The sequence below is a fragment of the Maniola hyperantus genome, chromosome 1, assembly GCF_902806685.2.
Source record: "Maniola hyperantus chromosome 1, iAphHyp1.2, whole genome shotgun sequence".
Taxonomy (NCBI): Eukaryota; Metazoa; Arthropoda; class Insecta; order Lepidoptera; family Nymphalidae; genus Maniola; species Maniola hyperantus.
In genome coordinates this window covers 18,405,370-18,430,524 of record NC_048536.1, presented here as the reverse complement: position 1 = coordinate 18,430,524, position 25,155 = coordinate 18,405,370, and the positions used below count along the sequence as shown (strand labels likewise).

The 25,155-nt window shown below is 39.8% G+C and overlaps 1 protein-coding gene and 1 long non-coding RNA gene across 3 annotated transcripts in view; one reads left to right on the top strand and one right to left on the bottom strand.

Moving 5' to 3' along the window:
* side-II (sidestep II) overlaps positions 1-25,155 on the bottom strand; it is a 667,447-nt gene that overhangs the window by 278,191 nt on the left and 364,101 nt on the right. For both annotated transcript variants that reach the window (XM_069499951.1, XM_034972675.2), the window contains exon 3: positions 18,330-18,465. In XM_069499951.1, coding sequence (XP_069356052.1) covers positions 18,330-18,465 — 136 coding nt within the window. The remainder of the gene's footprint in view (positions 1-18,329; positions 18,466-25,155) is intronic.
* Positions 1-25,155, top strand: part of LOC138402698 (uncharacterized) — a 461,836-nt gene that overhangs the window by 193,793 nt on the left and 242,888 nt on the right. The window lies entirely within an intron of this gene.

Genomic DNA, 25,155 nt, shown 5'->3' with positions numbered 1-25,155 from the left:
ATAATAAGTTGTTAAGTTAGAGCCGGGCAGACATTTGGCAAGTGGCGGCCTAGTTTGGCGTCTCGTGGCCGCGAGTGTCTGGTTGAGGCCTTGTTTGTTTAGGATCACTCGGAATCATTGTGTTTCGATCGAGCCTGTAACGTATACGTTTGGATTGCTAGTTAGTAGTTACTATACAACAAAACTGAGAATGTTTGTAGGAACTTAAGGGACCATGGTACAGGTCTTTTGTCAGCTTTACTTATGACTAGTTTATGCTCGCGATTTTTTTTATTTCAAACCCCTATTTCACCCCCTTGTCCTTCCCCGGGATGCATGCATCGACTTCGTTCACGTGGATACTGGATTTAGGTTTTTAAAAATCTCGTGGGAACTCTTTGATTTTTCGGAATCAAAAATAGCCTGTGTCCCTTCTCGATATGCAATCTATCTCTGTACCAAATTTCGATAAAATCCGATTTTGATGAAATTTGGATTTTATTGAAAAAGACAGACATATAGGCTTTTGCATTTATAATATTAGCACAATACAAGGATAGATAATAACGACCATCTTAACTCTGTGATATTAGTAGAGATATCTATTAAGAATACGAAATTCTACGGATAATCTTCCTGCCTATAATTTTCAAAAAGTTTTGGCTATAAGTTTATTAACACGCGCTCCTCATTCGCCAGACCTTTTCACATTCCCAATCTGGCGAGCAAAAGTTCAGGGAAGCTAATCTAAATGTTCAGGACGCGCCCTAAGTTTAATTGGTAAGGCGGAGTGGAGTAATCACGTGGCGGATTAGGCGGCAGACACACCGAGCGCGGCTCAGGACTTTGTGGCTAAGACGCGGTATTAGTGGAATGATTAGAAATGTATGCTGTCTCAAATGATTTATACTCTGTTTACGATTTGTTGGGGAACACTGAGGATACAATATTTTTTAGAACATAATATTATTTATCTAAATCCATCCATACTAATATTATAAATGCGAAAGTGTGTCTGTCTGTCTGTCTGTATGTCTGCTAGTTTTTCACGGCCCAACCGTTCAACCGATTTTGATGAAATATGGTGAATAGCTTGCATCCCGGGGAAGAACATAGGCAGCTTTTTATCCCGGAAAGTTAAAGAGTTCCTACGGGATTTTAAAAAACCTAACTCCACGCGGACGAAGTCGCGGGCATCATCTAGTATGTATATAAAAGGAAAAGGTGACTGACTGACTGACTGATTGACTCACTGACTGATCTATCAATGCACAGCTCAAACTACTGGACGGATCGGGCTGAAATTTGGCAAGCAAATAGCTATTTCGACGTAGGCGTCCGTTTTGGAAGGATTTTGGAAAATTCAACCCCTAAAGGGGTGAAATAGGGGTTCAAAATTTATGTAGCCCACGAGGACGAAGTCGCAAGCATAAGCTAGTTATTATTATAAGAACAGTTTAACTAATTACAAGTTTTCGTAGATGATATACGGTTAGCTTAGCTACCCTTATGCAGTGTTGTTCTATCGAATAATATCGGCTTCACCAATATTAGCTTAGGCTCATTTCCGGCAGCTTACATACATAGTGGCCGGCGGATGTGGCGGATGTGGCGGACGTGGCGGACGTGGCGGGGCCTGCGGTTATGTAATGATACCAATTTTGTTGCGAGACTAAACTCCAACTAAACTAAATTTAGAGAGCCAAAATCAAATATTTCTCTTGTAGAATAAATTAACTTATTTTTTAATTTTTATAGTGTTTTACCTACACTTCTAGGAAATCTAAATATACAAAAAGGTAACTGACTGATCTATCAACGCACAGCTCAAACTACTGTGATCGGGCTGAGCGTGCAGATAGCTATTATGACGTAGGCATCGGTTAAGAAAGGGTTTTAAAAATTCAATCCCTAAGGGGGTGAAATAGGGGTTTCAATTTTGTGTAGTCCACGCTTAAGTTGCTTCCTTTTTAGGGTTCTGTACCCAAAGTGTAAAACGCGACCCTATTACTAAGACTCCGCTGTCCGTCCGTCTGTCACCAGGCTGTATCTCATGAACCGTGATAGTTAGACAGTTGAAATTTTCACAGATGATGATGATGATGATGATGATGATGATGAGTCCGACTCGCACTTGGCTAGTTATTGAGAATCCAAAGCGCTTGTCTACAAGATACCTATTCACTTTTGATTTGAAGGCTATATTAAAGGTGCTGGAATGGCGACCTAGCACCGGAAGACGCAGCGTTAGAAGACCCCCCACTAGGTGGACGGACGACATCAGACGAGTCGCAGGGAGCCGCTGGATCTAGGCGGCGCAAGACCGTGGTATGTGGAAGTCCCTACAAGAGACCTATGTCCGGCAGTGGACGGCTATTGGTTGATGATGATGATGATGATAATGATGATGATGATTAAAAGTGGAGCAGAAAACTGAAGTCAAAAGGGCGTTTCTAATTAGAAAACAGGATGTATTGTTTGTGCTACGAACTGTTACAAATGGGCTTGTTATTCTCTGTGCGTGCTACACAGACCGAATCGAGGGTAGTTGAATAATATTATAATGATGCGTCAACATGCTCAGCGTACACAAAGTACAATGCGCTAATGCGGATACTGACGTCCGACGACCTGGGACAACCCTCCACCTCCCACGGCCCCACCGGTTATATGGGCTAAATCGCGGGAGGGCGCCTGTTCCGTACTTGCTCTTGGCATTTTCCCGGGGCGCCTTCTTGACTCCCTACAAATTATTTTAGGGGGAGAGAGGAGGGGGGGGAGACTGCGGGAGTTCGCGCACGCGTTGCACAGGAGAAGGAGCTGCTCCGAAGTACGGCAGCGACGACGGAGAAGAGGACGCGGAGAGCAGGCAGAAGAAGAGGAAGGAAGCGAGGAGGATGACGACGACGCGACGAGCTCAGAGGAGGGAAGCGAGAGTTAGATATCCAGATACGCAATGACAGGAGAGGATGTAGGCCTGGCATCTGTACGCTCTGAGCTGCTTCGCCTCTTCTGCCAATGGTGCGCGAATTCCCGTAGCCAGTTGTAGTTCCCCGTCGATGAGACGAGGTCCGTGTAGAAGACCGGCCCCGCTTCCCCGCGTACGATCCCATCTAACATCGTCACATCCTCACATTACTATCGACCGTCGTGGACGTGGAAACTGTAGACTGGACGCTGGAACATTGAAATGACGTAATTTTGACGTCAGCCGAAATAAAAATATACCATCATCTTGATACAGCGTCTAGTGCTGACGTCACTAAAATGGTGGCCACGCGCATTAGCAATTTGCGGGACTTATACAAAAACATTCTCAACTTGTACATAATACGTTATTAATCTAAAAATTTCTTTGAAAGGGACCAAAATATAAATCATATTCTCATTTTTATTCTCACATTTATATTGTAGACCCCCGCGACCCCCGCGACCCCCACGTGTGAAGCACTTAGGCCCACATCCGGTGTGTGGTCAGCATCACGAATAAATCGTTTGAAACGTATTTTTGACACAAAAGCCGCCGAGACCGCCATGTTTTGTTACAGAATTAAATGTTCATGTTTATTTTACATAAAGGAATTCATGAAACTTGAGGATGCTAGCCTTGATTTTGGACTTGCAATCAATCGTGACAAAACAAAGTTTATGATAGTCGATAGGAAAACTAATAACCGACCTGAGATAACTCAAATCAATAACTGTGAGGTGGTTCCTAACTACATCTACCTTGGTTCCACTATCACTAATAACGGGAATTGTGAGACCGAAATCAAAAGACGCTGTGCCGTGACTAGAGCAGCCGTCGAGAAGTTATCGAAGATCTGGAGAGACAAAAGAATTACAAAAAGTACCAAAGTTCGCCTAATGAAATGTCTTGTCTTTCCGATCTTTCTATACGCGGCTGAGACGTGGACCCTAAGACAAACCGACCGGCGGAAGATTGACGCTCTGGAAATGTGGTGCTGGAGACGCCTCTTAAGAATAAAATGGACCGCACATCGTACAAACGTCTCCATCCTCAAAGAACTAAAAATAAATCAGAGGCTTTCGTCACTTGTACAATTGCGAATCCTCAAGTTCTTTGGGCCCATTACAAGGAAGAGTGGTACCATCGAACACCTCGTGGTACAAGGTCGAGTGGAGGGCACACGTCCGCGTGGGCGTTCCCCAACTAGGTGGACGGACTTAATCCGCTCTGCAACAAGCACACCTGTCTCCGTGTGTGCACATAATGCCACCAATAGAAGTCGCTGGAGGGAGATCGCACGAGCAGCAGTGAACAATTCATAGCCACGACCACTCTGTCAAGAGTGAACTATTGAGAAGAAGAAGAATTCATGAAACACGACTAAATTAATGAGCTTCAATAGCTCAACGGTCGGAAACGGACTGAAATTCGAAAAGTCCACGATTCGAATCCCATCCGTTACATTTTTATCGTGCCTACTCATAGTACAAATTTATTACGCTTAGAGCGTAATATACACGCTGAAATTGTAATGGTTGTTTTCCCGAAGCGAAATGTTTCTGTCCTGGTATTACAATCGATTTATAAATATAAAAAAAATTATTGTCAAAAATGGCAAATTTAGAATCGAGAAAAACAAAACTCGAATGAGCCCTTGAACCAATAGTAGCATCATGTGCGTGCAGGCTAGTTTATGCCGTATCACTCCGCGCGAGAGTTTATTTTGCTCCAAACTTTTTCACGTTATTGGCAGCGTGTTTCGGGTACCTACCTACTATTCACGTTATGTAAATTACTATTATTTCTCACACTTTCGAGTTGTTTCTTTTTCAATCATTTCAAAACAAAAACATTTTATATTTTTTAAGATTAACTCGATGTTTCGATAGTACTTCTGAGGGCAAATCATTCTGCCGCGGGAAGACAACCACTGAAATTTCAGCGTGTATTTATTTAACAGTACCCGTAGTACAAGATTTTACGTCTCACCAAACCAAACCAAATTCGAGAGTCGAAATACTTCCACGTTACAGTAAACTGGATCTTGAAAGCCTTGTTTTAAAGCTCAAGTTTGTCTACACTTCTACAGCCAGCGCTCCAAGCGGAAACATTGCGAAATTAAAATCAGTGGCATTGAATATTTGACTTCAATTCAAGGCTGTTTAGGTCCATTTTACTGTAACGCGGAAGTATTTCGACTCTCGAATTTGGTTTGGTTTGGTGAGACGTAAAATCTTGTACTACGGGTACTGACACTTAGATCACCATTATACTTACACAGTACCGGCCTACTACTGAGAACAGGTCTCCACTCAGAATGAGAAGAGTTTAGGGCGCAGTCTGCCATGCTGGTAGATCAGTTAGTTATTAATATTTATGTGAATATTAGTCAAATGAAAATGCTATGGGTAGATGCTGAAAATATTTTTGGAGTAGAGATATTCGAGTTTTAGATTTTTTCACTCTACCTTGTTTCTATTTCAACGTAAAAGGATTCGTTCAATCGGAAAATCGAAATTAAAACCCATTCCGCAACCGAACATTTTAAAACTTTCAGTTGGACAAACGAAAATATTTTAATTCCGCAGAAATGATAGCTTTTAGTTCTGAATCTGTTAGAATATCGGGATATTGTAGGGCTGCCATACGTCCCGGTACACCGGGACAAGTCCCGGTCTGAATCGTTGTGTCCCGGTCAGTAAGTTAGTTGTCCCGGTTTGGCTGTTAGGGCGTTTGTCCACCGCCGCCGTCAACGCCCCGTCAACGAAAAACAAGATTATTTTGGACTGAGTTCGGAATGAGGTGTATCCACCGCGACCGAACTCTATTCCGATATATCTACTCGGAAAGGGATCATGGGACAACCCTCCACATCCCATGGCCCCACCAACCTCTCGGTTATATGGCCCGAATCGCGGAAGGGCGCCCGTTCGGTACTTGCTCTTGGAATTTTCCCGGGGCGCCTTTTTGACTCCCTACAAATTATTTTGTCTCTTCCTTGTTCCTTATGCTCACTCTCTCCCCTTGGGGGCTAGACGTCACTAACACAGCTGTGATCTCCGCTGCTGCTCCCCCGTGGTGCCGGCCTGGCACCTGTACGCTCCGAGCTGCTTCGCCTCTTATGCCAATGGTGCGCGAATTCCCGTAGCCGGTTGTAGTTCCCCGCCGGGAAAGGAATCGTCACCGTTTCAGCTCGAGCCGTCCACTATTCTTTGTACGAAACTCTTTACCGCAACGGACACTAATTGGAATCGTACCGTAATCGCCTCGCCTCGGGACAAGCTCCAAGAAAAAGCCGTTCCCAAATGCAGACAGACAGACTGACACTTTCAAATTTACAGTATCAGTATGCATATGGGTGGATGTCCCGGTCGTCTTTTCAGCAATTGGGTATCTAACTCCAATTTTTTTATTACTTTATTATAAACTAGAATAAAAATAATGTCGTAAACTGAAAAACTAATTAAATCGATCAAATAACAAAAAAGTTATAAGCATTTAAATATTTCTGATTAGACAGAGATAGCGATACAGCAGTTTGACGTCACACCTACTAATGCCATAGTAGCTTCGTGCGGTTTCATACAAATTTACGTTTTGCGAGAAAGGGATAGAAGACCCTCCCACTCCAAAATTAAAATGCCTGTAACTTTGTAAATCTTTGTTGGATTTTAATATTTTTTTCAGTGTACGTCATTATTTTTATCCTAGTTTATAATAAAGTAATAATATTTATCAAATTCAAAAGTAGGAAAATATACCCAATTATGGCAGCCCTAGGATATTGGGGAACTGGATACTACAAATATTAGATATGAATTTTCTGACAAGCACTGAAATGTCCGCTCGCATATATTGACTCAGCGAGACCCACTCATTCGATTTTATTTCAATTTTGATATCAAATAACAATTCAATTCCTGTTTTAACCGACTTTAAAAGAAAGAGGTTATCGAATCATATCCTTTGTTACATACAAAGGGACCAATTCTGTAACTTTTTTGTTTTATGTTATTGTTGGCGCATAACTTTTTATTGAGTGAACCGCTTTGTACGATTTTTAGGGTTTCGTACCTCAAAAGGAAAAACGGAACCCTTATAGGATCACTTTGTTGTCTGTCTGCCTGTCTGTTTGTTTGTCAAGAAACCTAGTGAGTACTCCCATTGTCCTAGAATCATGAAATTTGGCAGGTAGGTACGTCTTATTGCACATGTAAAGGGAAAAACTGTTCAACCTCTTTTCAGGACATTTCAACCTCTCGCGTACTATACTTAGGCTATACCTACGTGGCAAGTTAGGTCATAACTACATTCATCATCATCATCCACCAATAGACGTCCACTGCTGGACATAGGTCTCTTGTAGGGACTTCCACACGCCACGGTCTTGCGCCGCCTGGATCCAGCGGCTCCCTGCGACTCGTCTGATGTTGTCCGTCCACCTAGTGGGGGGTCTTCATACGCTGCATCTTCCGGTGCGAGGTCGCCATTTCAGCACCTTGGGACCCCAACGTCTATCGGTTTTACGAACTATATGCCCTGCCCATTGCCACTTCAGCTTCGCAACCCGTTGCGTTATGTCGGCTCATTTCTGATTTGATTACTTAGAGAAACTCCGCACATAGCTCTCTCCATCGCCCGCTGAGTGACTCTGAGCTTTCTTATGAGGCCCATAGTTAGCAACCATGTATTTTTTTTTTTTTTTTTTTTTAATAGATATAGCGAGCAAGCGAGCAGGCGGGTCACCTGATGTTAAGTGATTACCGCCGCCCATGAACATTTGCAGCACCAGAGGAGCCGCCGATGCGTTGCCGGCCTTTTAGGAATTTGTTGGTCCGCCCCTTGAATAACCCCATGTTATAATCTAGTGGGAACACCGCCGATGGGAGTTGGTTCCACAGTTTGCACGTGCGTGGAAAGAAGGATCTGGCGCAGCGGACGGTCGAAGTGCACCAGACACCCAGATGGTGAGGGTGAAATTCCTTACGGTGGCGCGCGGTGCGGTTGTAGAAAAAAGAGGGTGGAATGAGGTCAAAAAGCTCTTCAGAGCACTCCCCATTATACAGGCGATAGAACACGCATAGAGAGCTAACGTCTCTGCGGTGCTCCAGGCTTTCCAACGAGGCGGTTAGTTTGGGATCGTCCACAAGTCGAACAGCCCGCCTTAATGTATAATTACATTCCCAAAATACTAAATGTTTTATCATTCGTATCATTCATCAATTTATATGAATGAATTTGCACATTATAAAAATATGAAATGCTGTTTTTTGTTCGCGGGTATTTGCAAAACGATTATGGAGAGCATAAAATAATTTTTATGAGTCCGATTCTGTTGTATATTTTATAACAGAGTGTTATTTGTTGTGGGATATAGGTCAAGCGTTTTATTTGTGCCATTTTCATTGGATGCGGTGAATTTTGTTAAAAAGGTATAAGAATTAAGATCCTTTGCACATGCTGCACGTAAAAATCGTAGTATGCAACTTAAATCGTAGATAATATTATAGTCGGTACAAATTGAGAACTCACTCGCCATTTTAACTCCATGTGTCAATCATGTACAAAATTCCGATTCTATTTATTTACTAACTTAACCCTGCGGGTTCATAAAGTAAGTACCTAAGTGTTTAAATTACGAATAAATAATAATATACCTTCGCTTAATCGTGGTTGAGGTGACATTTTCGGGGGTAATTTTTGATGTCCGCAAGCTAATCCAGTTAGATTAGATTAGATTTATTTGTATTTAGATTTGTTTTGGTTAGTCTGTATGTTATCACAAAATCAGTTGCACAGATCCTTGTATAACTATATTCATGCTGCATGCAACAACACAAACAACTATGCAACTGTCAGCCAAGTATGCAAGTCATTAGTTCTCCAGCTTATTAGTTAAAGATATCCAGAACCGATCAGGTAATGTGTAGCTTTAAAGAAAAGGAAATCGACCGACGAAGTTCAGGTCTAAAACTGGTTAAATATAATTAAGAAACCTATTTTAAAACACTTAATTTTCACATCGATAAAGTCACATTAAATGCACGCCACGAGAACGTTTCCAAAGAGCCAATCAAGTTGGCAGCAAGACCATTACAGCTAACTGAAACGTTATCCACTTTATGCAACGATCGGAAAATATATCCCTCTGCGATAAATTCAACAAATAACCCCCCTACTTACAAACACCAACTTAACTTTACACGTGCATTAACTCTTAACGCCTCGTAATAAGGTGTAAATTCGGTTGATGTAGCGTTTCAATCTAGTGGTGGGACAGGGCACGTATGGAGTGTATTGGGTCACTAGTTTACGATAATTCGGGATGTTCACGTTGCGAGTCGATAGTCGATAGTCGATACAACGTAACTCGTTATCAGTGAAGTTATTTAGTGGCTCAATTGGATGTTTAAAAATAATACTCTTTTGTATTTACCTGAGACTAGCTAACGCGCGCGACTTCGTTCGCGGACTACACAAATTTCAAACCCCTATTTCACCCCCTTAGGGTTTGAATTTTCAAAAATCCTATCTTAGCGGATGTCTACGTCATAATAGCTATCTGCATGCCAAATTTCAGCCCGATCTATCCAGTAGTTTGAGCTTTGCGTTGATATATCAGTCAGTCAGTCACCTTTCGGTTTATATATTTTGACTAGCTTATGGTCGCGACTTCGTCCGCGTGGACTACACAAATTTGAAACCCCTATTTTACCCCCTTAGAGGTTGATTTTTCAAGAATCTTTAGCGGATGTCTACGTCATAATAGCTATCTGCATGCAAAATTTCAGCCCGATCCGTCCAGTAGTTTGAGCTGTGCGTTGATAGATCAGTCAGTCAGTTTCCTTTTCCTATTATATATTTACAAAATAAGAATCACTCAGAAAAGCATTATTAAAATATTTTAACGAACAATAATTGAAATGTCCTCTCAAATTTTTGCACGGGGACGTAGGCCGTCGCGTTGAGGTTTATCGAGTTATTTGATCTAAAGTACTAATAACAATTAATTACATATTTAATTAGAGCGCGATTGCTAACGCAACATTCAATTATTAAATTAACGATCTAAAAACTTAAAGTACTAAATAACAATAATCGTTCCGAATTTCGCAAGGGAACTGAAATAAAATCGTCAAGTTTTCCCAGGTATTCAAACAAATTCTTTCAAGATGGCGTTCTCACCGCACATCGAATAACATCGAGTGAGTCAAATATCATTTTAATTAAATTACCTTCCATAATAAATTATTTCTTAAAATTTAGATCAATTTTTAATAACAACGTAACAGTTCATTATCCTAAGCAATTATTATTAAAGTTAATGTTTTTGTTTGTGCACGCAATAAAAAAAAAATTAAAAAAAATTATCGGTCAATGCATAACTGAAATCTAAAAGTTCTTTGTTTTGTTTTTCCAAATAGGCTATCTAACTCGGTCGGCCTAAAAATATTAATTTCGATGAAAAATAGAACTATCCAATACACCTTTTATACGCAACCACATTCAATGAAAAATATTTTTTGTACAATAAACCGCCGACCTGCCGGTAAACGAGCTCGAAACAAAAAGGCATTCTGTGTTTTTATTATAATCTGCTTTATTTCTAAAAATTGTGGGTGACGCGAATATACAAGTGATTCAATATAGCAATTTTTTTAAATAGATTTTATCGATAAATTTCAGTCGCAATTTATCCAGCACATATGTAAACATATAAAAGGTAAAGGTGACTGACTGACTGATCTATCAACGCACAGCTCAAACTACTGCACGGATCGGGCTGAAATTTGGTATGCAGATAGCTATTATGACGTAGGCATCCGCTAAGAAAGTATTTTTGAAAATTCAACCCCTAAGGGGGTGAAATAGGGGTTTGAAATTTGTGTACTCCACGCGGACGAAGTCGCGAGCATAAGCTGGTAATATCATATAGCTTGTGGTATAGTGTTTGGTGGATAGAAGGATCTGTCCGAGAACCATCTCCTGAGGATGAAATGAGGAGTGAAACGTACATACAAGGCAGTCGTGTTTTAATTTTTTACAAAATCGCCCAACGCGCTTGAAGAAGTTTTCACTTAAAATAATAGAGTCAAATCATTCAACACAATTATTAAATTACGATTAACCCAAGAGTGTCGAGAGCTAAGAGAACGAAAGAATAAAACAAGCCAGCTCCTGCAGTCCTCGATCTAGTTTCCCCAAGTGGAGCGGGGAATGGCAAAATTACGAGTTGAAAAAAACCCTGAAACGGCCAAAGCAATTTGTCTTAAGTGGGTAAAACAGTGAAATATTTGGGAACTTCCCGAACGTATTAAACTTTCGGACTTTCCAGATGTGGGATGGATACTCGAGGAGTTTGCGAGGTGCGGAGGGTTCCAGCTTTTTAATTAATACGAAAAGTTGCGGGGTCTATTGTACCTCTTAATTATGTAAATAGGGTTACAATCTTAGGGTTTAAACAAATACCTACTATAATAATATAAATGCGTAAGAGTGTCTGTTTATTACTTTGTACGGCTTATTCGTTTAACCGATTTTGTAAAAATACGGAAACGTCTTGCATTCCAGGCAAAATCTAGTATTATAAATGCGAGAACTATACAGGGTGTAACCAGAACGCTAGCAAAAACTTAGCGTTATTGTTGTACTACCTAAACACAACCCAATACCAATAACCATTTGCCTCATTTTGTAGTTTTAGTGATTTAGTATTTTTCAGACCCGCAATACAGCGTGTAAAACTCGAGTCAATGCCCCGCCTACGAAGCAGCATTGACTCCGAGTGAGCACTGATAACGTTCGTTGACCTAGCGTCAGTCAGATGTTTTATTTGCAATATATCGTAAACTTTTACAAAGTTATAGGATTCTATCAATATACTTATAATAAAACTGTAACAGGTCCAATTCTGTACATTGAAGATATTTTGAAAATTTTTTTTCGAGGGCACTCTATAATCGATACTGAACCCAAAACTGTAATTTTTTCATTTTTGTCTGTCTGTCTGTCTGTCTGTCGGTCTGTCTGTCTGTCTGTCTATCTGTCTGTCTGTCTGTCTGTATCACGGCCGCGCATCACGCTGAAACTACTGAATGGATTCCAATGAAACTTGGTACGATTTGAGGTCATACTATGAGGAAGGACATAGGATACTTTTTATTCCGAAATTCAGCATGGTTCCCGTAGGAGAGGGGTTGAAAGTTAAAATGTATACTGAGCTGTAATTCATTAACGCGTAGTTCGATTTCATTCATTCTTTTTTTGTTAGAAAGGGGATACTTTATAGATTGTTCCGTAAATATTTCAAGGTCATCGGTTTTTAACCGACTGTCAAAAAGGAGGTGGTTTTTTTTCTACTTCGATTTTTTCGAGGTTTCTGGACCGATTTGCAAAATTTTTTTTTAAGTCAACAGAAGAAGTTTTCGTGGTGGTCTCATAAAAAATTCTGGATCCAACTCCTTAATGCTGATCCTGATGCTGCAGGGTTACTGCCCGCCTAAGTTATCAAGATTCAGGAAGTGTTCATAGTGAATTCATATTGTAGGTACCAAGCAACGACTTCATTCTCAGACTCCCAACTCCTGAACCCTGATACTGCTGGTGAAAAAATTTAAAAAATTGCCTGAAAAAGAATCGACTGTTACGCGGTACGAAGTTCGCCGGGGCAGCTAGTTATACAATATTTTTTCGCGTTTTTTAGTATCATTGCAGTAATCATCAGTACTATCACCTGTCTTTGTTTTTGCTAGCGTTCTGGTTACAGCCTGTATAGTAGGGTAATAATTACGAGTCCATGGCACCTTCACCTTACCTAAAATCTGGGGTAACTTTTGTTAGTTTAACAAAATATGAAATACATAATTCGCTTAGACAATACCTAACGAGGCCGTCCCGGTATTAATGGAGCCTTCCAATGAATTAAAAGGGTACCTTGAAAACAGCATTTATTTCTTTCAGCACTAATTACATTGCCTGTTTTTTGTAAAAAGAATATTTTAGAAACAAGAGAAAAGAAAAGGTTTTTAATAGGAGATAATAATATTATAGTTAATGGAACGCAAATAAATATTTATTCCCTTTGGTATTATTTAGTTTGCTTAGATATTTCAGCTTAGATATAATATAGTCTAATTTAAAAATGTTGTTGTTCTTTATTTTTACTTTTCAATATGGCCATTATACCTATTAAAGAATGATGATTTTTCTGATTATTCTTGAAAGAAATAAAAACTTTGTAAATCTAAATAAAACTTAAAACAAATTTGAATGAGAATATACCTATTTTGAGTTGGAACTAGAGGATGCCCGCGACTTCGTACGCGTGGATTTAGGTTTTTTAACATCCCGTGGGAACTCTTTGGTTTTCCGGGATAAAAGTAGCCTATGTCCTTTCCCGGTGTGCTAGCTATCTCTGTACCGAATTTCGTCAAAGTCAGTAATGTTTTTTTATTCATGTAAACTTTTTAAAAGTGCTTATGAATAGTCAGGTAGTTTTAATTTACCACGTTGAACGGATGAGCCGTGAAAGGCTAGCAGACAGACAGACAAACAGACACACTTTCGCATTTATAATAATACTACCTTATGCTCGCGACTTCGTCCGCGTGGACTACACAAATTTCAAACCCCTATTTCACCCCCTTAGGAGTTGAAATTTCAAAAATCCTTTCTTAGCCGATGCCTACGTCATAATAGCTATCTGCATGCCAAATTTCAGCCCGATCCGTTCAGTAGTTTAAGCTGTACGTTGATAGATCAGTCAGTCAGTCAGTCAGTCAGTCAGTCAGTCAGTCAGTCAGTCAGTCACCTTTTCCTTTTATATATATAGAAGATATAAGTATGGATTAGGTATGTAAACATTGTTTTATTCAGTACCAGATGATGCCCGCGACTTCGTCCGCGTGGACTTAGGTTTTTAAAAATCCCGTGGGAGCTCTTTGATTTTCCGGGATAAAAAGTATCTCTATCATGAGATGATGATGTATGATGATGATGAACATGTGTTAATTTGCAAGCCGCCTTGGCAAGAAGCGAGGCCGTAGGTACCCGTATGAATTAATTATGACGCCGAACTGGCGAAGTCACGACGCAGTTTCTTGCAGCCCGGCCCGCGCCGCCCACCCGCCCGCCCGCCCGCCCGCCCGGCCGCGGCCTGCAGATGTAATAAACACTGCAACAATTCAACACTTTTGCTAATGAATTTTAAAGTTGGACATAAATAGCGTTGCCTTCTTTATTTCGTTGCGCCTAGCTTCGTTCATTTGTTTTTTGTTGAATCATCATCCACGTCCACTGCTGGACATAGGTCTCTTGTAGGACTTCCACGCGCCATGGTCTTGCACCGCCAGCGGCTCCCTGCGACTTGTCTGTACCCGTAGTACAAGATTTTACGTCTCACCAAACGAAACCAAATTCGAGAGTCGAAATTCTTCCGCGTTACAGTAAAATGGACCTAAACAGCCTTGAATTAAAGTCAAATATTCAATGCCACTGATTTTAATTTCGCAATGTTTCCGCTTGGAGCGCTGGCTGTAGAAGTGTAGACAAACTTGAGCTTTAAAACAAGGCGTTTAAGATCCAGTTTACTGTAACGTGGAAGTATTTCGACTCTTGAATTTGGTTTGGTTTGGTGAGACGTAAAATCTTATACTACGGGTACTGATGTCGTCCGTCCACACGGTCTTCCAACGCTGCGTCTTCCGGTGCGAGGTCGCCATTGCAGCACCTTGGGACCCCAACTTGTATCGGTTGTACGAACTATGTGCCCTGCCCATTGCCACTTCAGCTTCGCAACCCGTTGAGCTATGTCGGTTACTCTAGTTCACTTACGGATCTCCTCATTTCCTCATTGATCACGTAGAGAAACTCCGCACATAGCTCTCTCCATCACCCGCTGAGTGACTCTGAGCTTTGTTATGGGAAAGACATATTATAAGGCCTTTTGTATTTGAACTCGAGATAATAAGTAGTGGATGATATTATGATATGAGATGATGATAGCCATAATTGAATAACGTAGAATAGAAGTAGGTAAGTATAAGTAAAAAGCAACAAAAACGATCGCAGTCCGTGTTCTGAAAACTGTAACAGCGAAGCTCGGAGTTTTGCAACTAGTTTGTGATTCTTGCCGCGAACTTTATTGTTCGCCTCATTTCATACTTTAATCGTTAAAATTACGTTTGAATATTAATCTATATATACAGGGTGTCACCAGAACGCCGGCAAAAACGAAGACCACAGGTGATAGTAGGTACTGATGATTAATGATAATATTATGATATCTTACCACAAAAAAAAACACGAAAAAATTAAGCAAAATCCTATATGTAATAAAATTTCACGATATAAATTGCAAGTAAAACATCTGACTGACGCTAGAGGTCAACGAACGTTGCGTAAGTAGGTCACTTGGACTCAATGCCACGTCGTAGGTGGGGCATTGACCCGAGTTATGTTATGCACGCTAAAAATAGCGGGTTTGAAAAATATTAAATCACCAAAACTACAAAATGAGGCAAATTGTTATTGGTATTGCATACAAACGCTAAGTTCACAATAACGCTAAGTTTTTGCTAGCGTTCTGGTTACACCCGGTATAAAAGGAAAAAGTTGACTGACTGACTGACGGACTTACTGGCTGACTGATCTATCAACGCACAGCTCAAACTACAGGACGGATTGAGCTGAAATTTGGCATGCAGATAGCTATTATGACGTAAACATCGTATGATTTTTGAAAATTAAATCCCTAAAGGGGTAAAACAGGGGTTTCAAATTTGTGTAGGTAGTCCTCGCGGATGGAATTGAATCGAATTGGAAATTTCAAAAATCCTTACTTAACGGAAGTTTACGTCATAATAGCTATCTGCATGCAAAATTTCCGCCCGATCCGTCTAGTAGTTTGAACTGTGCGTTGATAGATCAGTCAGTCAGTCGGTCACCTTTTCCTTTTATATAATTTAGATATAGATAAATCAGCAATTTAAGCAAGTGTAACTCGCCTGTCGAGGCACAATATTTGTTGTCTGGTAGAGCCCTAGATAACACTACTGTTGGGCCCCGGCCGCGCCTGGCACGCTGCCAGCCCGAGCGTTATCAGCCGCACGAGCGCCGCGCTAGTGCCAGTTAATGGCACCCCTTGATACCGTGACGAGACAAAAACTGGCCCGCTTCGTAGAGCTGTGACGCAATCGAGTGGACATTACAAACTTAGGTACGACACACTAGTGATGCAACGAATGTAATATTATGTTGGACATTGCGAATGCGAATATTTAGTTTTTGTTTAAAGGCGCCATTTGACCTTGGCGGCAGTCCCGTTACCAAATGATAAAGAGAAGACTGATAATGTGATTACGAGGTAAAGTTACTTTTTATTACATTAATAACATAATAAACTAATCAAGTATTACATCAAAAATCTAACTATTTAGTCAAAAATTGCCCGCCCTTTTTCACCCCGCACCAAAACCACTCTGTCTTTTGCATATTTAATAAAGTGTAAACTTTTCTATTTGGCTTTGTATCCTAACTTTTAACTCCACGAAAGGAACTGTAAAGTGTTCTCTTAATATGCAGTGTCAACTTATAACAAAGAGTGATACACATCAGTTATAGTCTTCGCCAAATTTGGAATCTTAACAAAGCAGACTAAAGTTTAGCTAGAAGTAGACTTAACATAGTTTCACATTCACTTACTAGTTGGAACTTTGTGATATAAACCCCACTAACGTTGTAGGGAGTGAAAACTTGTGCATTGTACGCTGTAGAGATGGACCATTTCACAGGTAGCAGGTGAAAAATCATATGAAATTCTTTTTCATATGTAACAATTGCTATCTTACCCTGTGAATATTCACGAAGTATCCCTGCGTATTATTGAAAGTATAACATCTAGTTCAATTAATATATTAAACAATCGTTTGCTATCTATATGTTTCACGAAAAGCGAACTTTCGCACTGACAATCCTAAATGTGAATATTCAGTTTCCGTGAGAGTCATATCAGTGCCATTGATAATCATAATTTCTAGGTAATGTGGTAAACCATTGTAAAAATTAAAAAAATCACTGTGAAGAAAAATAATAATTTCACTAAATAAAAATAATTTAATACCCATTCCCAACTCTAGTATGCAGTAATTATAGCGTCCTGGCCTGTCCCGCTCCGTCCCGTATTCTATCCCGCATACTGTCCTCGAGTCCCGCCCGTGCGATCACGTACTAGCTTATACGTTATCTTAATGAGGTTTACTTGTTTGAATTTTGTATATCGTCCCCGTGGACCAAAAACTCACTACCTTAGTCTGAAAATGGAGATTTTTTGCACTCAAGTACTGGGCCCAGCAAAAGCCCTCAGGAGCTCGATTGCGGTACAATGACAGCTACAATGTCACGATCGCAATCACCTCTTATTTGTTGATGCTCGCTCACTATTGGCTACAATGTATTTTTACAACAAGAATAGCATAAGTTTAGGCAATCACAACAATTGCGATTGTAGTCCCTAATGATTGATGCAGGTTTTTGAAAGCGCCCTATAGTCCGCGACAGGTCGAGATGGCAATCGGGGTATGAGGCGAGTGCGCGGCGCGTTCCCTCCTCGATTGTCATTTCGAGTAGCTCGTCGCTACATCAGGAAGTCGTAGCCAAAGACTACAATATTATTGGTCGTAGCACGTTTGTAGCAGTGCTACGTCGGTTTATGCCGTATGTTTCACACCGCAGCAGTCCCATGCAAACTACGAGTATAATAATCATAGAAATCTCGCGATTACATTCAGGATTTTCGAAATAAGCTAAATAGATGATCGTATCTTGAGGCATTAGGGATGTGTACCGTTTGCACATCCATACTAATATTATAAATGCGAAAGTGTGTCTGTCTGTCTATCTGCTAGCCTTTTACGGCCTATCCGTTCAACCAATTTCGACTAAATTTGGTACAGAGATAGCTTGGATCCCGAGGAAGGACAAGGCTACTTTCTATCCCGGAAAATCAAAAAGTTCTCACGGGATTTCTGAAAACTTAAATCCATTCGGACGAAGTCGTGGGCATCCTCTAGTAATCTAAATATATAAAAGGAAAAGGTGACTGACTGACTGACTGACTGACTGACTGACTGACTGACTGATCTATCAACGCACAAGTCAAACTACTGGACGGATCGGGCTGAAATTTGGCATGCAGATAGCTATTATGATGTAGGCATCCGCTAAGAAAGGATTTTTGAAAATTCCACCCCTAAGGGGGTAAAATAGGGGTTTGAATTTTGTGTAGTCCACGCGGACGAAGTCGCGAGCGTAAGCTAGTATTATATAGTAGTGCAAGTCAGCCACAAGACCGAAGTCTGAAGTTCTTAGGATAAGCACTCACCTGTACAAGGGAATGCCGGCGTCGTCGCGGAACCAGAACACCATGTACACCTTGTCGTTGGCCGCCGTGCCCAGGTCGCACGGGAACTGCGCCACCATGCCCTCCACCGCCTGCACGTCCACCGTGCGCACGCCGGCTGCAACAATCAGTGTTCACCTTTACACTACTCAATATTATACAATCAGTACCCTTATTATAAATGCGAAAGTGTGTTTGTTTCTTGGTTTATTGGTTTGTCCTTTAATCACGTTGCAACGATGTAACGGATCGACGTGATTTTTTGCACGGATATAGATAAAGACCTGGAGAGTGACATGGGCTACTTTTTATTCCGCAAATTCCATGCCACGGGATTTTTAAAAACCTAATTGCACGCGGACGAAGTCGCGGGCATCAGCTAGTGTGTAGATAAAAATTTACATCGTTGCTAACTATGGACTTTATAAGAAAGCTCAGATAGATAGATAGATAGAAATACTTTATTGCACACAAAAAATATTACATAACTATTACAGAAACTTAAACTAACAAAATTATTGTATGCAAAGGCGGCCTTATTGCTCACAGCAATCTCTACCAGGCAACCTTTGGTGAAAGGAGAAACTAGGTGTGTTGGATAGTACTTACACGCAATACAGAAAAATTAAGTAGTATAATATTATATAATATAATTAACTATTTCAGTAATACATACATAACTATCATACATATACATAACTATTATAAATATTAATATATATACAAAATCCATAATAGAAATATATATATATAACTACATACCTACATACCTACATATATTATTATAATAGACATACATATTATACCTATGATCGAATAAATTAACTATTATGGCATCGAGCTCAGAGTCACTCAGCGGGCGATGGAGAGAGCTATGTGCGGAGTTTCTCTACGTGAGCAATGAGGAAATGAGGAGATGTGTAGGAGAACTAGAGTAACCGACATGGACATGAACAAGTTGCGAAGCTGAAGAGCGGCAATGGGCAGGACTCATATTAATTATTAGCTTATGCTCGCGACTTCATCCGCGTGGACCACACAAATTTAAAACTCCTATTTCACCCCCTTAAGGGTTGAATTTTCAAAAACCCTTTGTTAGCGGATGTTTACGTCATAATAGCTATCTGCATGCCAAATTTCAGCCCGATCCGTCCGGTGGTTTGAGCTGTGCGTTGATATATCAGTCAGTCAGTCAGAGTCCCCTTTGTGACAGTGACAAAACCTCAGAGTCGCTAATCGTTACTTCATCATCATCATGATCAACCCATCGCCGGCTCACTACAGAGCACGGGTCTCTTCTCAGAGTGAGAAGGGTTTTGGCCATAGTCTACCACGCTGGCCATGTGCGGATTGGTAGACTCATCCGAATCGTTACTTAAGTTTCGTCGGAATCGTTACTTAAGTTTAGTTAAAACGAGACAGAGCTATATTTGTCACATAAATCTGTCTCGTTTTAACTCAATCTTAAGTAACGATAAGCGACTCTGAGTACGGCTGTAAGACGTATAAAATTATCGAACTTTAAGACTTTCGAAACTATCGGGTGTTGCGGTCCCGGTAGGACGCTCAAACTTGCGACTTAAATGCAAAGCACCGTCGAGAGGCCCCCCCCTTCCCCCCCCGGGTGGCCAGCAACAATACAACAATACAATAATATGAGCGCCTCGAGGGTCCATTAGTATGCTAACGAGATACGGAAGTCGGAACTCCAGTGCGGGAGCGTGAGGGTCTCGATCCCTTCGATCAGGGCTACCATCCGTCCGGGTTTCCCCGGATTCGTCCTACTTCGGAGGGCATCCGGGAGCATCCGGGTGGGATTATTATACCTGCGGTCCCGGATTCAAAACACTTACTTTTTACCGGGACCTTGTCCACGTAGCCCTAGTACAACCCGTCGGAAATATCTGAGCACCTCGCTGGAATGCGCTTCCCTTCGCGCTTCCCCGCAGTTCGCCCACTTTTGCCTATCCAGTACCCAAAGAGTATATAAACATTACGTTCTACCAGTACCTACCGTTGCCAACGCAAGCACGTTGCATGAGATCATTAAGCCAGGTACTGAGATATTTCCGACGAGTTGTATGTTAGTGTAAATTAGTATTATTGTTAGTACCTATTGTGTAGTATAACTTGGTAGTATAGTTCCGTGACGCCGTATTCTTTTGTGCATGTAGGTACAAGGCTAAAATATATTTAAATAAATTTAAATATAAATAAATAAATAAAATAAAGGCTGCATACAGCATTAATGCTGAGCTGGAATTTTTTCGGGTTGTGCCACATATGACACAGTTTATTTCGGTGCTTCTTCTGCTTGAGTCATTTTGGCTTTAATGCTCAAATTGTAGAAGCGCCGCGATTACAAACTCTGATGTATGTGTGCAATTTAAAAAATAAACATTTTTCTTTCTTTCTTTTCCCTATGTCCATCCTCGGCATGCAAATATATCTGTCGCACATCTGAATCTGTTAAGCATATGGGCAGTAAAAAGGTAACTGACAGACACTCGTATTTATAATAACGTATGGTTATCGATACAAAAGTTGAGGTATTTGCCTTATAATTTTTTGTTGTTCCTGTTATTTTAATTTCTGTTGTTTCTGTTACTTTAAATTTTTTTGTTGTTTCTGTTATTCTATCGTTTGTTGTTTCTGTTACTTTATATTTCTGTTGTTTATTTTATTTTCTGTTGTTTCTGTTACTTTAATTTTTTTGTTGTTTCCGTAATGAAAGATATGATAAAAAGAAGAGAAATGAGAATAAAAAATACTTATTTAAATTTAAGAGATAATAAGGAATAGACAGATATATCTGGGTTTTACGTTGGAAAATTCAGGGATTTTGAAGTCCTTGTCCTAGTTCATAGATTTTACAGATGGCAACCCTACCTTCAACAAACACCCGAACGAAGTCATTGGAAAACCCTCTTTAACATCTAAGTCATAAGTACTACAATATATCCATCCCATCATGCTGTCAAGTATGTGAAGTAGCCATTCAAATATGATCTTTAAATTTAATGACGTAGAGTTGTAAAACAGTTGCATTGTAACCAGCATTTCTTTATTCCTATTAGAGCAGTTAGACTTTAGAACAATAGTTAGGAAGTCAATTCAAATACATTTTCTTTACTGTAAATAGTCCCTGAAATGTTTGTAAATCGGAAAATTTAAACCGCAGATCCATACTAATGCACTAGTGTGTCTGTCTGTCTAGACAGACCGGGGTTCCAGGGCACCAACGACGGACAGACGGACAGACAGACAGATAGACAATAAAGTGATCCTATAATGGTTCCTTATAGGATCAAAGGAAAAACCTTTTGAGGTATGGAACCCTAAGAATCAAAAGGTTACAACAGAATTTTTAAAAATTCACCCGTTTAACTGATATTGACAAAAGGTAGGCACAGAGATACCTTGCATCCCGGAGGAGAACCTAAGCTACTTTACTCTGGCAAGCCGAAGAGTTTCCATAAGATTTTTGAAAAACTAAATCCACGCGGACGAAGTCATGACTCGCGGGTATCATTGGCCGAGCGAAGTGAGGTCTTTGAGTCTACTTGAGAGAAATCGCACTTGTCTGTCTATCACAGACTTTTAGCTTTTAAATTACTGAACGAACAGTTCGCGGCAGGAAGTACTGTACATCGGCCTTTAGAATGACATTTCGGCATAATATGTAAACTGAAATATTGCATAAAAAATATAAAAAGCTTTATTCAGGGGGCTCTCATACAAAATAGGGGGCTTTAAAGTGGAGATTGAATTTGATACTATGTGCCAAAAACGGCTACATATTTGAAACTGAAACTTGTGTATAATTTCAGTTATATCCTGTACTTGAACAACAAATACTAAAATTAGATAAATATTATAAAGAAACGAAAATATTTCATTTTTGATGGGCATCAAATTTTTTTACATAACTTCACAATAATGGTTATAGATGGCGCTGTTAACATTATAAAACCATAGGGGATTATGGGATACTTAATTCGGGGCAAACCACTAGTTTTGTAATTCTATAGTAGGTATTATAATTGAGTTCAATAACCTGTACAAATGTTATTAGATTGTTACATAGTAATTGATTTTGAAATCAAATTAATGTCAGTACAAGAGCAAGTGTACACTTCCGACAAATTTGTCTTAGGAGTTAAAAAACGAATTTAGTAAATAAAATTATTTGTCTCTGTGTAAAAAATTCTAAATACTGAAACGAATTCCAGGCTTTCACTTGATTTTTAGGGTTCCGTACCTCAAAAGGAAAAAGGAACCCTTAAAGGATCACTTTGTTGTCTCTCTGTCTCTGTCTGGTCGTGTCTGTCAAGAAACCTACAGGGTGCTTTCCCGTTGACCTAGAATCATGAAATTTGGTAAAATCACAAAAAAAAATTAAAATGTAGTCATGAACTAATACAGATTTTTATTTATTTATATGCATCATAGTTTTTGATTTATCATGCAAAATACCTATCGAAAAAATACGACTATAGTACGGAACCCTCGGTGCGCAAGCCTGATTCGCACTTGACCAGTTTTTAGGGTTCCGTAGCCAAATGGCAAAAACTGAACCCTTATAGATTCGTCATGACTGTCTGTCTTTCCGTCTGTCTGTCCGTCCGTATGTCACAGCCACTTTTTTCCGAAACTATAAGAGCTATACTGTAGAAACTTGGTAAGAAGATGTATTCTGTGAACCGCATTAAGATTTTCACACAAAAATTGAAAAAAAAAACAATAATCTTTGGGGGTTCCCCATACTTAGAACTGAAACTCAATTTTTTTTTTTCATCAAACCCATACGTGTGCCATCTATGGATAAAATGTCGATAAAATACGATTGTACTACGGAACCCTCAGTGCGCGAGTCTGATTCGCACTTGGCTGGTTTTTTTGGCTTAGACTGTCTTGTTGCATGTGTGCAGGAGTATAATAGCGGCAAAAGCAAAGGGCGTGGCGCTGGCAAGGATTAGCGTGTGAATCCGACAAATGGCAACTCATCATTAATATTTGTAGGTAGGTATACATAAATTAGGAGCACTAGTCGCGTCTTAGTATTTGTGCACAATTAGGTTTCAACTGGATTCCGGTACTAATATATAAATGCGAAAGTGTGTGTGTCTGTCTGTCTGCTAGCCTTTCACGGCTCATCCGATCAACTGATTCGATTTTGACAAAATTTGATACAGATATAGCTAGACTAAAAAATCAAACAGTTCCCATGGGATTTTTAAAAACCTAAATCATTTACCAACCATTTTTCTCTCTCATTTAATTTATTAGGTAAACTTATTTATGGGGTGCAGTGTTTTGGATTTTCATTCGCCGACGGGCTCTGAAGTTTCCCGACTCAGTATTCACTCGCATCGCCAATCTGACGGACATGAATGCCTACATTAACATTAACATGTTCCCGATTTCATTATTCATTCATTTCAATTTCGGAAATTCGCTAACATGGTGAATTAAGCAATTAATATTAAATGATTTTTTTTTTTTTTTTTTTGTATTGTATTGTATTGTATTTATTTATTTATTAAAGAAGAATATTTGCAGGTTACAACAAGTTTGGTGCATTCATAAACTTTAAATAAGTTTTTCCGTACACCAGTGCCGTCGACAGTCGATAGGTACCTACACGTAACATTAATTTATTGTTATACTTAATACTTAACAGCTAACTAACAATTACTTAATATAAACTAACAACATTAAGCTAAATGTGGGTTATTTTAAACTTACTATACATTAAAAATTATTTTAGACTTAATATACATAATAGGTAAAAAACACAATCATTTATATAATGTAGGTAGGTAATACAATAAAACTTAAAGCTAGCCTTATCTAATTACTATATAAATCATGACCGCGTGGAATGGTGCCAAGAATACTGGCTGCATTTCCGCGCTGGACAGCCAGGCTGATCCGCTGCGCAAAAAATGAGCCAGCCCTTCTGTCACCAGTTGAGGCTATTAATCGCGGTGAAATGTCTCGTAAAAAATTTTTTGCACTAAGACTCCATGGCCCCAGGGTCTCCACGGCAAACGGCACAAAAATGTAACTCTCTATAAGAGAGGCATACTTGCGCCGCTTGCCGTTTTCAGCTGTTTTTGCTGCGGCTCCAGCTCTATCAATGATTTATTGTTATTTGTTACAGGAACCAAATAAAGTTCCAAAACTTAAACCTGACCGAGATCTCTTGAAAATACCGCCATGGACGAACGATTCATCCATACTAATATTATAAATGCGAAAGTGTGTCTGTCTGTCTGTCTGCTAGCTTTTCACGGCTCAACCGTTCAACCGATTTTAACGAAATTTGGTACAGAGATAGCTTGCATCCCGGAGAAGGACATAAGCTACTTTATATCATGGAAAAACAAAGAGTTCCCACAGGATTTTTAAAAACTAAATCAACGCGGACGAAGTCGCGAGCATCCTCTAGTAAATTATAAATGCGAAAGTGTGTCTGTCTGTCTGTCTGCTAGCTTTTCACGGCCCAACCGTTCAAGCGATTTTGATGAAATTTGGTACAGAGTTAGCTTACATTCCGGGGAACGATATAGGCTACTTTTTATTCCGGAATATTGAAGAGCTCAATATACGAGATACGGGATTTGTAAAAAATCTAAATCCACGAGGATGAAGTCGCGGGCATAATCTAGTTACAAGTGAAGTAGAAAAGTACAATAAAATAACAAAAAGTAATGGGTATATTATAGTTGATAGCACACACATAATGATTTCAGAATACCAACGGAAAGGCCTTTTCAAATAATACAGAAGACAGAATGTTCTT